A 12,593-nucleotide genomic window follows, 5' to 3' on the forward strand; every position below is an offset into this window, starting at 1 on the left:
ACTTGCAGGGATTGATAGTTCTTGGGGAGGCACCTCCCCCGGAGCATACAACAACAGATTTATTTCTTCCACTTAGTTCTGAGGTGAAGACAGATCATGGGAATGATAAATTGGTAAGTATAAAAGACAGAAAAGGGGGAATGAGTAAGAATTCCAAAGGTAGCATCAGTACACAGTTTATTCTCTTTAACAAGGATCCTTGGCATTGGCTGAAGGAAGGGGACTGTATCCTCTTTTATCACTTTTGGCATTTCAAGGTCTGAATTCCTGAATTAGAGCAGCATAGGGCCCCTCCTGCAGCTGTGTAGTTGACCTTGAATTTAAAAGCAGCTCCTAACTCCAGACAAAACAGCCAGAGCAAGTGTGGCTTTATGGAGTATTACTGAGAAATCAGGAGACCATGTGGCTCTGATGCCTTTAACAAATAAGGCACTGTTTTGGGGCCACTACAAGATGAAAAGGTTGGACTAGAGGTGTAACTCACAAAGATGTAAAAGTACTCTGAGTTACCCCCTTTAATTTTGTAATGAGGGTAAAGCTCTAATTTTCTGTAATCTTCTCTATCCTTAGAGCCTAGCCCACATCTCCCTCTACCATGATTCCTTCCCTTTTTCTATTTCTCTCAAAACCCAAATTAATTCCTTTAATTTCTGAATCCCAACAGCTTTTTTTTCACTTTTTTATTGGCTTTTATGAATATTAACATTTTTTTATTTAAGTCATTCATTAGAAATTCCAAAGTCCCATTGACAGTGGTTTGTTTGGGAGGCTAGAGTGCTGGCTCTTTAAATTCTGAGTTAAACCAGCTAGTCTTTTTGCATCTGTAAATCAACAAAGCTTGTTATCCTTTATTATTATCATCTTTAGCAGGAATTTATGTGATAATGGTGGAAACTAACTTTCCTAATGAGAGAACTTAAAGCCAGGGATAAATGTGAAGACATTTAGAGATTAATGGTTCTTAACCGGAAAATGGTTTTAAATAAAGAGTAGAATGCCAGATTTTGCTAGTATTCAAGTCCTCAGTTTGAGTTCATTATATGCTATCTATAGAATTATTTTTTTTACAAATGATTTGTGAAAACTGCTTTAGTGATTGCTCTAGCCAAGATAAAAATTGATGCAAGTCCGAGAGAAAACATGGTTAAGTTGGAAGGTCATCTGGTGCTTGGTGGTATGAGGTACAGGAAACATGAGATTTGAGGCATATGTGATTGAGAGTGAGTTTTGTGAAGATACTTACATATTCATATATTTAGGGATTCTAAAAATGTTTGGACCATCTCTTGTAGTCAAGTTTTTCTCAACCTCGGTGCTTGTGAAGGATTGAACATGACAGTCTCTCATTATGTATCTCTGATTTTGGTTGGTTGTATTTACACATGTTCACATATGTGCATGTGTGTGTACCCCTTAATGCCTTGTCCCTTTCCTACCTCCTATTTACTTGCATGTGTATGACCCAGTATTAGATTGTATGATTCTTTTTCTTTTTCTTTTTTATATACAGATTTTATTTAAGAGAGAGAGAGAAATAGATAGTGACAGAGAACACAAGTGGGGAAGAGAGGGAGAAACAGACTCCCCGCTGAGCAGGGAGCCCAACATAGGATTCCATCCCAGGACTCTGAGATCATGACCTGAGCCCAAGGCAGATGCTTAACCAACTGAGCCACCCAAGTGCCCCTAGATTGTATGATTACAATCTAACTGTAGGACAAAACCTACAATTTTGAAGGTCAAGACAACTTCCTGATGCCTAATATTTCAGCTGCCAAGCATAGTTTTTCATTGTAAGAAGGGCTTTTAAAGTTCTTACATTATAGGGACTGGACTATTCACTTTTGTTTCATGTAGTAGTATTGGTTGCTGAAATACAATTGGTTTACTTAGAATTATATTTGTGGTACTTAAGATGATCCTTAAGCCACATCATTAATTTTGCCTTTTTGTTATCCAGCTTTTTTTCTGAAAAGTGATTTATACCTTGTCTTTTTAATTTCGCTTTAAGAATAATCTTAAGTCATACTTGACATGGGCAGCTGTAAATTTTCATACTCCTGTTTAACCACCCTATTTTCCATTTCTATTTTGCCTGTTAATTTTTTTCCAAAATGGAAATATTTATTGCCCCCTCTCACCTTTTTAGTCCCTTTTGAAAAGCATTTGAAGACTTGTGGTTTAAGAATAATTACATCAGAAGTGTTTTAACTGTCAAAATATAGTTTTAGGAAGTTAAATACAATTCTCAAAAGAAAGATATTGTGACTTACTGGTGAAGGTGAGAATGATGAGTGCTGGAATGATATTACTCAGTAGCCTCCAAAACTTTATAATTTTCTCTAAGAATAATAAAGCCATTACCTTTGGAGATATGTTTTCAACTAGAAACAGATCAATTTTAACTCCTCGATGTTCTAAAATTAAACACCCAACCTAAGACATCTGGTATCTAATCAGGTGTAAAGAGTAAGTAAAACACAGTTAAGTAATTTATTAAGAGTTATATGACCCTAGGAAGGCTTTTGTTTATTAGATGATGTTCAAGTGTTACACTGAAAGGATACATATTCATCTTTTTGCCTTATTTACAAACTGAATGAGTGTTCCTTGATTGAACCAATATATATCTGCTTTGGTTATGAGCACAGGATAGGGACGCCTGGGTGGCCCAGTGGTTGAGCATCTGCATTCGGCTCAGGTTGTAATCTGGGGATTGGTCTGTGATCTCGGGATTGGTCCCTCATTGGGCTCCCCATGGGGAACCTGCTTCTGCAGAACTCTGCCTGTGTCTCTGTCTCTTTTTGTGTCTCTCATGAATAAATAAACTTTTTTTAAAAAAACAGTACAGATATTGCAGAAACTGAATTATTTCGAGACAAACAGGAAATGTTCTCTGAAATGGAGTGGGTTTTATTTTTATACCATAGAGTAGTAGGGGAGAAGAAGGGAGAAACTCTAGAAAAATGCCCCTTTAAAAATAAAAGAAAAATTCAGTCTGACTTCCAACTCAAAGGCAGTTTGAAAGGTAAGAGTAGATGGAGGAAATTAAGGGCCTCTGGCTTTGCAGGTGCTGATAAAATCAACTGCTGCACTAATAAATTCTGATATGGCATAAAAAGCCTTCTGAACAAAATGGGTGTGTTCCTGGAAAGAGGAAATGCATAAAGCTGTTGAGAGCTGTTCTCCCATGTTCTAAAACATGTCCTTTCCTTCTTTCTCCTCCCACTTCCCTCTCCTGAATAAATAGTAGTCCCTTTTCCTCCAATTAAGAAAGAACTCATGAGTGAAAAGAGCTAACTTGGAACTTAGGCCTATTACTAAGTAGGAAGAATGCACTTGAAAATTACCAAAGAAAGTCAACAGAATTTCAGAAAATTTTCTGAGATGAAGGCCTCCTCAGTCCATTTGGCTCAGGGTTTTCAGAACTAGAGAGCCACAATCTCATGAGCTTTCAGATTGTCAGGATAGAGGTCACAGCTGCCAAGTAGCTAGAAATTGAGGGAGGGAATAGTGGCAAAGGAGGGAGTCATGGAGGGGTGGTGCTTAGCCCCACAATCTGTAAATCCTTCTCAGATCCTTTAACTTTACCCTTGAACTGTACCTGTTTAATGGAATTTTGACAGAGCCTAGTATTGGTAGGCTGAAAGAGCTGAACAAAGAATGTAGTCACTGCCCACTGCAGTGAAGACAGAATTTTGGAGTTTCAATACTCCCAAGTCTTGGTAAATATTTTGGACTTGAGCTTGACATTGAAACCAAAGAAAGTTCACGCTTTTAGGAGTTTAAGACTTTCCCAGGACTAAGGGACTCACCATAGAATCAAGGAAAAATCCAAAATAGTCTATACTGTGTTTCTGTGAAAGCATGGAAATAGTTAAACAAAATCAAGATTCATTTGGTTTCTAACCAATTAGAAATTTGCCTACTAGAGCAAAAATCAACGTGCTTCTGGGAAAAAATAACTGAATCCAGGGTCTGTAACATATCATATACAATATATTACACAATAACAATTTATTACACGTCAATAGAAAAATTGTGTCTCTTAGTCATGAGAAAAGATAGAAACTGATCCTGAAATGACTCAAATTGGAATTAGGAAATAAAAATTTAAAAGCATCTAATAAAAATATGTTTGAAGATTTAAATTTTTTTTTAATATTTTATTTATTTATTTAGGATAGTCACAGAGAGAGAGAGAGAGGCAGAGACACAGGCAGAGGGAGAAGCAGGCTCGATGCACCGGGAGCCGGACGTGGGATTTGATCCCGGGTCTCCAGGATCGCGCCCTGGGCCAAAGGCAGGCGCCAAACCGCTGTGCCACCCAGGGATCCCAGTTTGAAGATTTAGAGTAAAAGCAAGCATGGGGGGATCTCAACAGAGAATTGAAAACTAAAAAAGAGTCACATGGAACTTGTGGAACACAAATTGGAGAATTAAAAAGTACAGTATCTGAATAAAAAGTCTACTGATAAACTAAGCAGCAGATTGAAAACTTAATGGAAGAGAAAGGATCGCGGGGCGCCTGGGTGGCTTATTTGGTTAAGCATCTGACTTGATTTTGGCTCAGTTCATGATCTCAGGTTGTGAGATTGAGAGCCCCACTCTGGGCTCTGCACTCAGCACACAGTCTGCTCTTCCATACCCCTCTGCTCCTTCCCCTGCGCATGTGTTCTCTCGCTGTCTCTCAAATAAATAAATAAAATCTTAAAAAATAGTACACATAACAGATCAGTGGAAATTATCCAACCAAAAAAGGAAAGACTGAATGTAGAACTGCTCAGGAATGAACATAGTCCTGGGGAAATGGTAAGTATGTATACTTAGAGTTCCAGAAGGAGGAGATAACTGAGTGGTACCAGTGGGGACGGGTGGTGGGTTAAGGAAATAATGGCTGAATATTTGAATGAAAAAGATAGTTTTATCGATTGAAGAAACTCAAAAAATAGTAAGCAGGAGAAATATAACATGGTGAAAAAAAGATCTTGCAAGCAGTCAGATGGAAAAAAGATGAATTCTATATAAATGAATATTGATAAGGGTAGGTGACTTCTCAGAAACAATGGAGGACAGAAAACAGTGGGGATGGGATCATTAAAATGGGAGGAGGATGGGTTGCTTCTCAACATTCTGTACATGGCCAAAATCACTCTTTAGAAATAAAGGTGAAATAAAGTCATTTTTAGATAAAAGAAAGTTGAGCGGAATCTGTTGGCAGAATATCTGCACTGAAAGAAATGTTAAAGAATTTTCTTTAGGTAGAAGATGAATAATAACAGTTGGAAGCTCAGATCTGTGGGGAATAAAAGAACAGGGGAAGACACACTTCATGAACAACAAGCATAAGAAAGCTGCTATGAGTGTATTAATACTAGCAAAATAATTTTTAAGACAGAAATACCAGAAATAAAGACAATTTTAAGGGACACCTGGGTGGCTCAGCGGTTGAGTGTCTGCCTTCGGACCAGGATGTGATCCTGGAGTCCCAGGATCGAGTCCCACATCGGGCTCCCTGCATGAGGCCTGCGTCTCCCTCTGCCTGTCTCTCCCTCTATCTCTGTGTGTCTCATGAATAAATAAATAAAATCTTTAAAAAATAAAAAAAAAATTTTTTTAATACAGAGTTTTAAGACAATTACCAGAGATAAAGGACATTTTTACATTGATAAATGGGGTCATTTCATCTAGGAGATAGAAAAGTCATAAAGGTGGATGCTTCAAATACAAGAAGCATAAATATATGTAGATAAAGGATTAGACAAAATCCACAATCATATTTAGAAATATTTACACTTTGAACTCAGTAATTGATAGAATTACTAAACAAAAAATGAGAAAGTAAAAGATCCAAAGAGCAACCAACCATCTTGACCTGATTCACATGTATAGAACACTACCTTTCTCCCACAATACCCATACCTTCTTGTGCAAAGTAGGAATAATAAAGCAATTCCTTACTCTTGTTATCTCCGTTTCCAAACTCCAAAGATCTACATGGTTTTCCTAAGTTCTGCATCAGGCTCATTTGGTGGTAGAATTTGACCTGAAGTGATATTTGTTAAGACTGTTAATATTTTTAATTATCCCTAACTTTTGAGGTAAAAATATTACTTATTTTATAATTAAGACTATTTGGCAGGGAGCAGGTTAAGGTTGACAACAGAATTGAGCAGAAGGTAGAGATTTCTCATATATCCCCTCCCCAGCATAGTACTGCCTTGGGTAATCTCTTCCATGGTCAATTTCCCCAACAAAGTGGTATATTTGTTGCAACTGTTGCAGCCTACTTTGACACATCACAATGGTCCCAAGCTCCATAATTTACCTTACAATTCACTCTTGGTGTTTACATTTTTTGGGTTTGGATTTGTGTTTATGATTTCAAAACACTTAACTCAGTGTGTACAATGTATGACTTGTATGTAAGTTTGTATGAATTTCCATGACACATCAGCCCTCAAAGGGTCTTAGGTAAGAGTTGCTCGGTTTCTGTACCTCTTTAGAAAGTTGATAATTAACTATTGAAGAAGTATAATATGCTTATAATAGCATTTGGTCTGTAATAACATTTGGGTAAAAGCTTACTATTCCAAACTGTGCTGTGTGTCTAGGAAACACCTATAAGCAGAACCAAGGTATCTTCCCTTGAGGGCTTTATAGTCTTCTAGCAGGCCTGTAACAGGGGAATATGGGGAAGGGAGGAATTCTCACTTCTAAGGGAAGTCAGGAAAGGTAGCATAATAGAGAAGGATGTACTTGTACTGAGTTCTTGTAGACTTGTTGAAGGATGGCATTGAGAATGAGTTCCAACGGGGGGGGGGGGGGGGGAGTACTGCATGTATAATATGAAAGGCTTGAGAGAGCCTGACATTGTAGAGGAACTACAAATACTTTAATTTGATGGAGTGTTGGATGAATGGGCCATTTCATAATGAATTTTGTATCTATCTTAATGAGCTTATATACCTCATCCTGTAAGGTAACAGGAAGCTGTAGACTGATACTAGATTTGTGTATGAATGAAATTTGCTTTATTTAATAATAATAGGTAAACTTTTCATTAAAAAAAAAACTTCTTTTTTTAATGGGTAAAACTTTTTAAAAAATTTATGGTTAAACAGGACACCTGGGTGGCTCAGCAGTTGAGCTACTGCCTTTGGCCCAGGGTGTGATCCTGGAGTCCCAGGATCGAGTCTCACATCGGGCTCCCTGGATGGAGCCTGCTTCTTTCTCTGCCTCTCTTTCTCCGTGTCTCTCATGAATACATAAATAAAATCTTGAAGAAAAAAAGAAACTTACAGAAAAGTTTAAAAAGTAGCACACAGTCCCCACAAACCTTTCACCAGGCTTCCTGTAGTGTGGTTAACTTGCATAACCATTGTACAATGATCAAAACCAGGAATTAACATTGATACAGTACTATTCAGATTTTATTCAAATTTCACTCATTTTCTCACTAATGTTTTTTCAAGAAAGGGGATCCAAAATCCCACACTATTCGTTGGGAATTTCGTTGTCTTGTCTCTTTAAATCTCCCCAAATCTGTGATGTTCCTCCTCTTTGTTGTCTTTCATGGCCTTTGTATTAAGGCCATGTATTAATTGTATTAAGACCAGTAAAAATACTGGTCTGTTCTTTTGTATAATGTTCCTCCCAGTTGGAATCACTTGATGCTTTACCATTGCTAGAAGTTACACATCTGTCACAGTAATAACACAGAAGTGATACTGCGCCCTTGTTAGTATTTTCCCCTTTGTGTAATGGATGTCTATCTCATGAGATACTAGGCAATACTCTCACTCATTATACTTAATCAACTACTAGTGGGTTTTGCCTGCAACAGTTTTTACTGTGGTGTTTACCAAATGGTGATTTTCTATTTCCTGCTTGTTAATTGGAATCCTTTTAGGAAGAACTATCTTTTCTTATTATGTGTTTATTCAGTTTATATCAGAATGGATTCACAGATACTTTATTTTATGGACTATAATCTGTTGTTGTTATCATTCATTCAGTTGCTCCACTTGTTGAGACAACTTTTAGTATTGGACTTCTTTCATCTTGGTCCCTGTGTCTTTTCAGCATGCTCACCTCAGTTATTAGTATTCCCTTTTCAGGCACCAAAAGATGTGCCAAGCTCATCTTGTATTTTACCTGTTCCAGCCCTGGTTCTTTTTACTGGACAACAGAGTTTAGAAACCAAGATCTGGGTACTAGTTGTACTCATTGCTACTTGGTGTCATTGCTTCTAGGACTTCTCAGTGACTAAGCTGGGAAATCTACATTTACATGAAGGTGAATATATATATTAAAAATTGTAGGGCAATATATATATTAAAAATTGTAGGGCAGCCTGGGTGGCTCAGTGGTTTAGTGCCACCTTCAGCCCAGGGCCTAATCCTGGAGACCTGGGATCGGGTCCTTGTCGGGCTCCCTGCATGGAGCCTGCTTATCCCCTCTGCCTATCTCTCTCTCTCTCTCTCTCTCTCTCTCTCTCTGTCTCTCATGAATAAATAAATAAAATCTTTTTTAAAAATTGTAAGTTCATTTCGATAACAGTCCAACACAGCAGCCTTCCTCTCCCTTATTGGTACTCATTTCTACCATATAAAGTAGTTTCATAATTGCTAGTTCATACCCCTTGTGAGAAAAAAATTTACTAATCAGAGGACTATATTATGTATGATATCTTTGCTCTATAATATGCAGTCAAAATACTGTTTTCTGAAGTTATGCTTAAGTTAGATTTATTTCTTCTTCTTTGAGTATAATATGTAATTGTTTTAATACAGTATGGTCTTTTGTTAACTATGGTATTCCACTTTTTCTCTCCCACGCACAATAGTTGATTTTTATTATTACATGTTTTTTTTTAGTGTGTGAAGCATTACTACAGTTCTAAGAATCAAAGCTGTACAAAAAAGACCATCATTCCTACTGCCTTCTTCCCATTGTTCCCTTCTTTCCTTCTGTTCCCACTTGCTGTAGGTGACTATTTTTATTAGTTTTTGGATTATCTTTCCTATGTTTCTTTTGCACAAATGAGTAAGTGACATGTATATTTTCTTATATCCCGTTTTTTTCTTCCAGGAGAGGTAATTATTGGATAAATATTTTTTAAAGGACTAGGTTTGAAATTGGGATTTGTTTTAGCAAAATATTACTTCTGTGGCTTTTGACAAATGACTTCATTATTGGTGTTTCTTTTTGTAAAATAAGCCTCGTTTCTTTTACCCTTTCCTTACTTTGTGGAGTGATGATGATAACAAGTCAGAGGATAAATGCTTTCTCAGAAGAAAAGCATGCTAAAAATGTAAGCTATTGCCTTTTTTAAAACAGTCCAAGCTATAATCTTCTACCATTAGGTAAGCAGGAACCTCTTTTTTTTTTTTTTTTTTTTTTTTTGAAGTTTTGTGCTCCTCAGGGACCATGAATGGTGTGCCCTATGAAGGTTTTTGAGATAGAGAGTAGAGTGATAGATATTGGTTGAGGAATATTTGACGCACCATATTTAAAAAAAAAAAATTAGGACTATTAAAATAGGGCTGTGGATAGATAGTTGAACAAGAATTTATGACTTTTTGCAGTTACTGTATTTCTCTTGATTTTTGATGCATATTTTCAATGGTGTTGGTAAATATAAATCTTAGGTTTAGTAGCCTTTAGGCTTGTATGTAACAGCCTTATGCTGATTGAAAATTTTCAAAGTAAATAATTCACAGATGCTTGGTTGGCTCCAATCAGAGGAGCAAGTGACTCAGGATCTCGGAGTCATGAGTTTGAGTCCCGTGTTAAGTGTAGAGATTACATACATACATAAAATTTAAATTTATTTTTGTGTAATCATATAGTTTAAAAGATTTACCTGTTAGAGAGAGAGAGAATGTGTGGGCATGGGAACAGGAAGGACGGGGGTGGGGTGGGGTGGGGGCAGAAATAGACACCCTGCTGAGCTTGGAGCCCAGCATGGGCCTTGATCCCACAAATCTGAGATAGATTGACCTGAGCAGAAACCAAGAGTTGGACACTTAACCAACTGAGCCACATAAGCTCCCCTGTATAGATTTTTCTTTTAACTTCAGTACAGTAGGGGAAATTGAGGCATATATAGTCCCCGTTTTGTATGTGCTAAAATGGAAACTTAGTTAAGTAACTTGATGGAAGTGGAATTTTCAGAAAGTTCCATTCCCAGTTTAGCACAATTTCCTGGCCATGATACTAGTTCATGGAAATGACTGGTGTGCACTGTTTATGGCCAGCAATATTTTGTTGATTTTAAGCAAGACTATATTGAGTATTATTGAGATGAGCTTAAAACATGAAATAATTCGTATAAAACCAAAAAGTAATTTATTTTGAACTAAGAATAAAGTTGAATTTTTAAGATTTTGTTCATTTATTTGAGAGAGAGGGAGACAGAGATAGCAACATAGAGCACAAACGGGAAGGAGTGGGAGAAGCACACTCCTCAAACGAGCAGAAAGCCTGACCCAGGGCCTCAGTCCCAGGACCCTGAGATCATGACCCAAACCAAAGGCAACACTTAACTGACTGAGCCACCCAGGTGCTCCTGAAAGTTGAATTCCTTAGTTTGCTTTTTTTCTCCTTTTTGATAACGTTGGTCAGAAAACCAGTAAATAACCAAAATGGAACTGTTAAATTTTCTGAACAAATAAATGTGTTGCACTTAAAAATTGCTATTTTAAGCAGTTATGACCTGGTATTAATTGAGTGAATTAAAGATACATATTGTGCAGATTATGTGTTTTTAAGTGTGTGCCTTTGATATTTACCCTTTTGCTTTCTCTACTTTTTTGGCAGAGTAAATTGAATGCGCACAGATTCTTAGACCCCAGGAAAATCTACCCCATAAGACTTTAATTTAATTTAACTTAATTTGGTCACACTAATTGGTCTGGCCAAAAGACTGGAGTGATGGATCAGACAGATATGTACTTTCTGTGAATAACAAATTTGAATCTCATTGCTGTGTTATTTTATTCCATATACCTAGCCCTTTCAGTCATGAAAGAAATCACTTCAGTAACCCTCCTTGCTACTAAAAGTGGCATCTCTAAGATCACCCCAAAAGGTAATCCCCTGAGTCTCTGCTTTTGGGAAAAGGGAAATTAACAAATTTTCTATCTCTTCAGCTTTTCTCCTCTTTTCTTTCTGGATGTGGGATGCATACACCCTGAGTCTATCTGAACACATACAATTCAAGAGAAGCTCAATAACAACTCCTGCTTTCTGCATGGGAGAGCATTAAAATCTTTGATCCTTTTTACAGTTTCCCATTGGAAGACTGATAATCTGAATCATGCATTACTTCCCTGAAAATACTAATGATGTAAACCACTGCAGTAGTGATGATCAAGCTTAATTTAGTATGTGATTTTAATATTTGTGAAGTATTTATTAATGTATCTACTCTGCCTTTGCACTCTTTGGGACCACAGGATAGGGAGTGTTTGCTCTTTCTTAAGTGTGAATGCAATTAAGTAGCTTTAAGTAAAATTGTGCGTGTTGTGAGTTGTGTTTTTCTTTTTCCAGATGGAACACTGTTGGAGGATTGGTCTTAATATTTTAAGTTCTTTACATTTGAGAATGAGTGATGAACCTAATTGCCCCAATGCTCTGCTATTGGATCTCAGCGTGATTATAGAATATCCTACCATCCTCTGATAATTCAGTGCCTGCTTGTATGGTTGTGACTGGAAGCTAGGCACATTCCCTCTTTGTGGTTCATGCTCTTGATTGCTTGCTCTGTGCTTGTGCTGTTTTATCTTTGACAAGCATTTCCATGCTAAATAATGTTTTCCCTGTTGACTTCAGTTTTAATTTGGGGGCTGAATTGCCCCCAAGAAAAAAGTTCAGGTTCCTCTAAGAAAATCAGTAAAATTCACATTGAATATTAATGGCATTCAAGTATATGTATCTTATAGGCATGAAAAACAACATAGGCTATTAGCAGTGGTTATCTGTAGGTTGTGAAATTACTGATGATTTGTGCTTTTCTTCAGACTTTTTGTAAGAAAGATAAATTTGTTTTGAAAAGAGATTTTGCTAAAGAATGGCAACATTTAGTCTTGATAGGTGTCCTTACAGTTTATTGTCCCATAATCTCTACAAAAGAAACTAATCAAATGTAGATTCATCCTGTTATTTATATGTGACACCTTGTAAAATATGTAAATGTATAGAATATATCTGCCGTAATGTTAAATGCTAGTATTTAAATAAGCATGAAATTGACTGAAGTTCGTAAGATCAGCATACCAGCAAAAAGTTCACAGTCACAGAAATTCATGTTGAAAGGACTTCTGTAATCTTAGGAAAGCTGTTAACATGCCAGGAGTCACACATCGGCTCATTAATGCAAACCTGGATATTAAATCCTTTTGATTATCTAGTCCTTTGTCGTTCCATGAAGTTTGTTCGGGCTTTTTGAGGTTCCCCCTGAATAGTAAATATTTGTTAGCATTCAGGTGGATATTTGGGATTATCAACTTTTTTTAAAGATTTTATTTATTTATTCATGAGAGACCCACAGAGAGAGAGAGGCAGAGACACAGGCTGAGGGAGAAGCA

The 12,593-nt window shown here is 36.9% G+C and overlaps 1 protein-coding gene across 4 annotated transcripts in view; it reads left to right on the plus strand.

The window, feature by feature from the left end:
* KANSL1 (KAT8 regulatory NSL complex subunit 1) overlaps positions 1 to 12,593 on the plus strand; it is a 185,743-nt gene that overhangs the window by 139,413 nt on the left and 33,737 nt on the right. For all 4 annotated transcript variants that reach the window (XM_072781281.1, XM_072781284.1, XM_072781283.1 and 1 more), the window contains one exon: positions 9 to 113. In XM_072781281.1, coding sequence (XP_072637382.1) covers positions 9 to 113 — 105 coding nt within the window. The remainder of the gene's footprint in view (positions 1 to 8; positions 114 to 12,593) is intronic.

This window comes from Canis lupus, chromosome 16, assembly GCF_048164855.1.
Source record: "Canis lupus baileyi chromosome 16, mCanLup2.hap1, whole genome shotgun sequence".
NCBI classification, from domain to species: domain Eukaryota; kingdom Metazoa; phylum Chordata; class Mammalia; order Carnivora; family Canidae; genus Canis; species Canis lupus.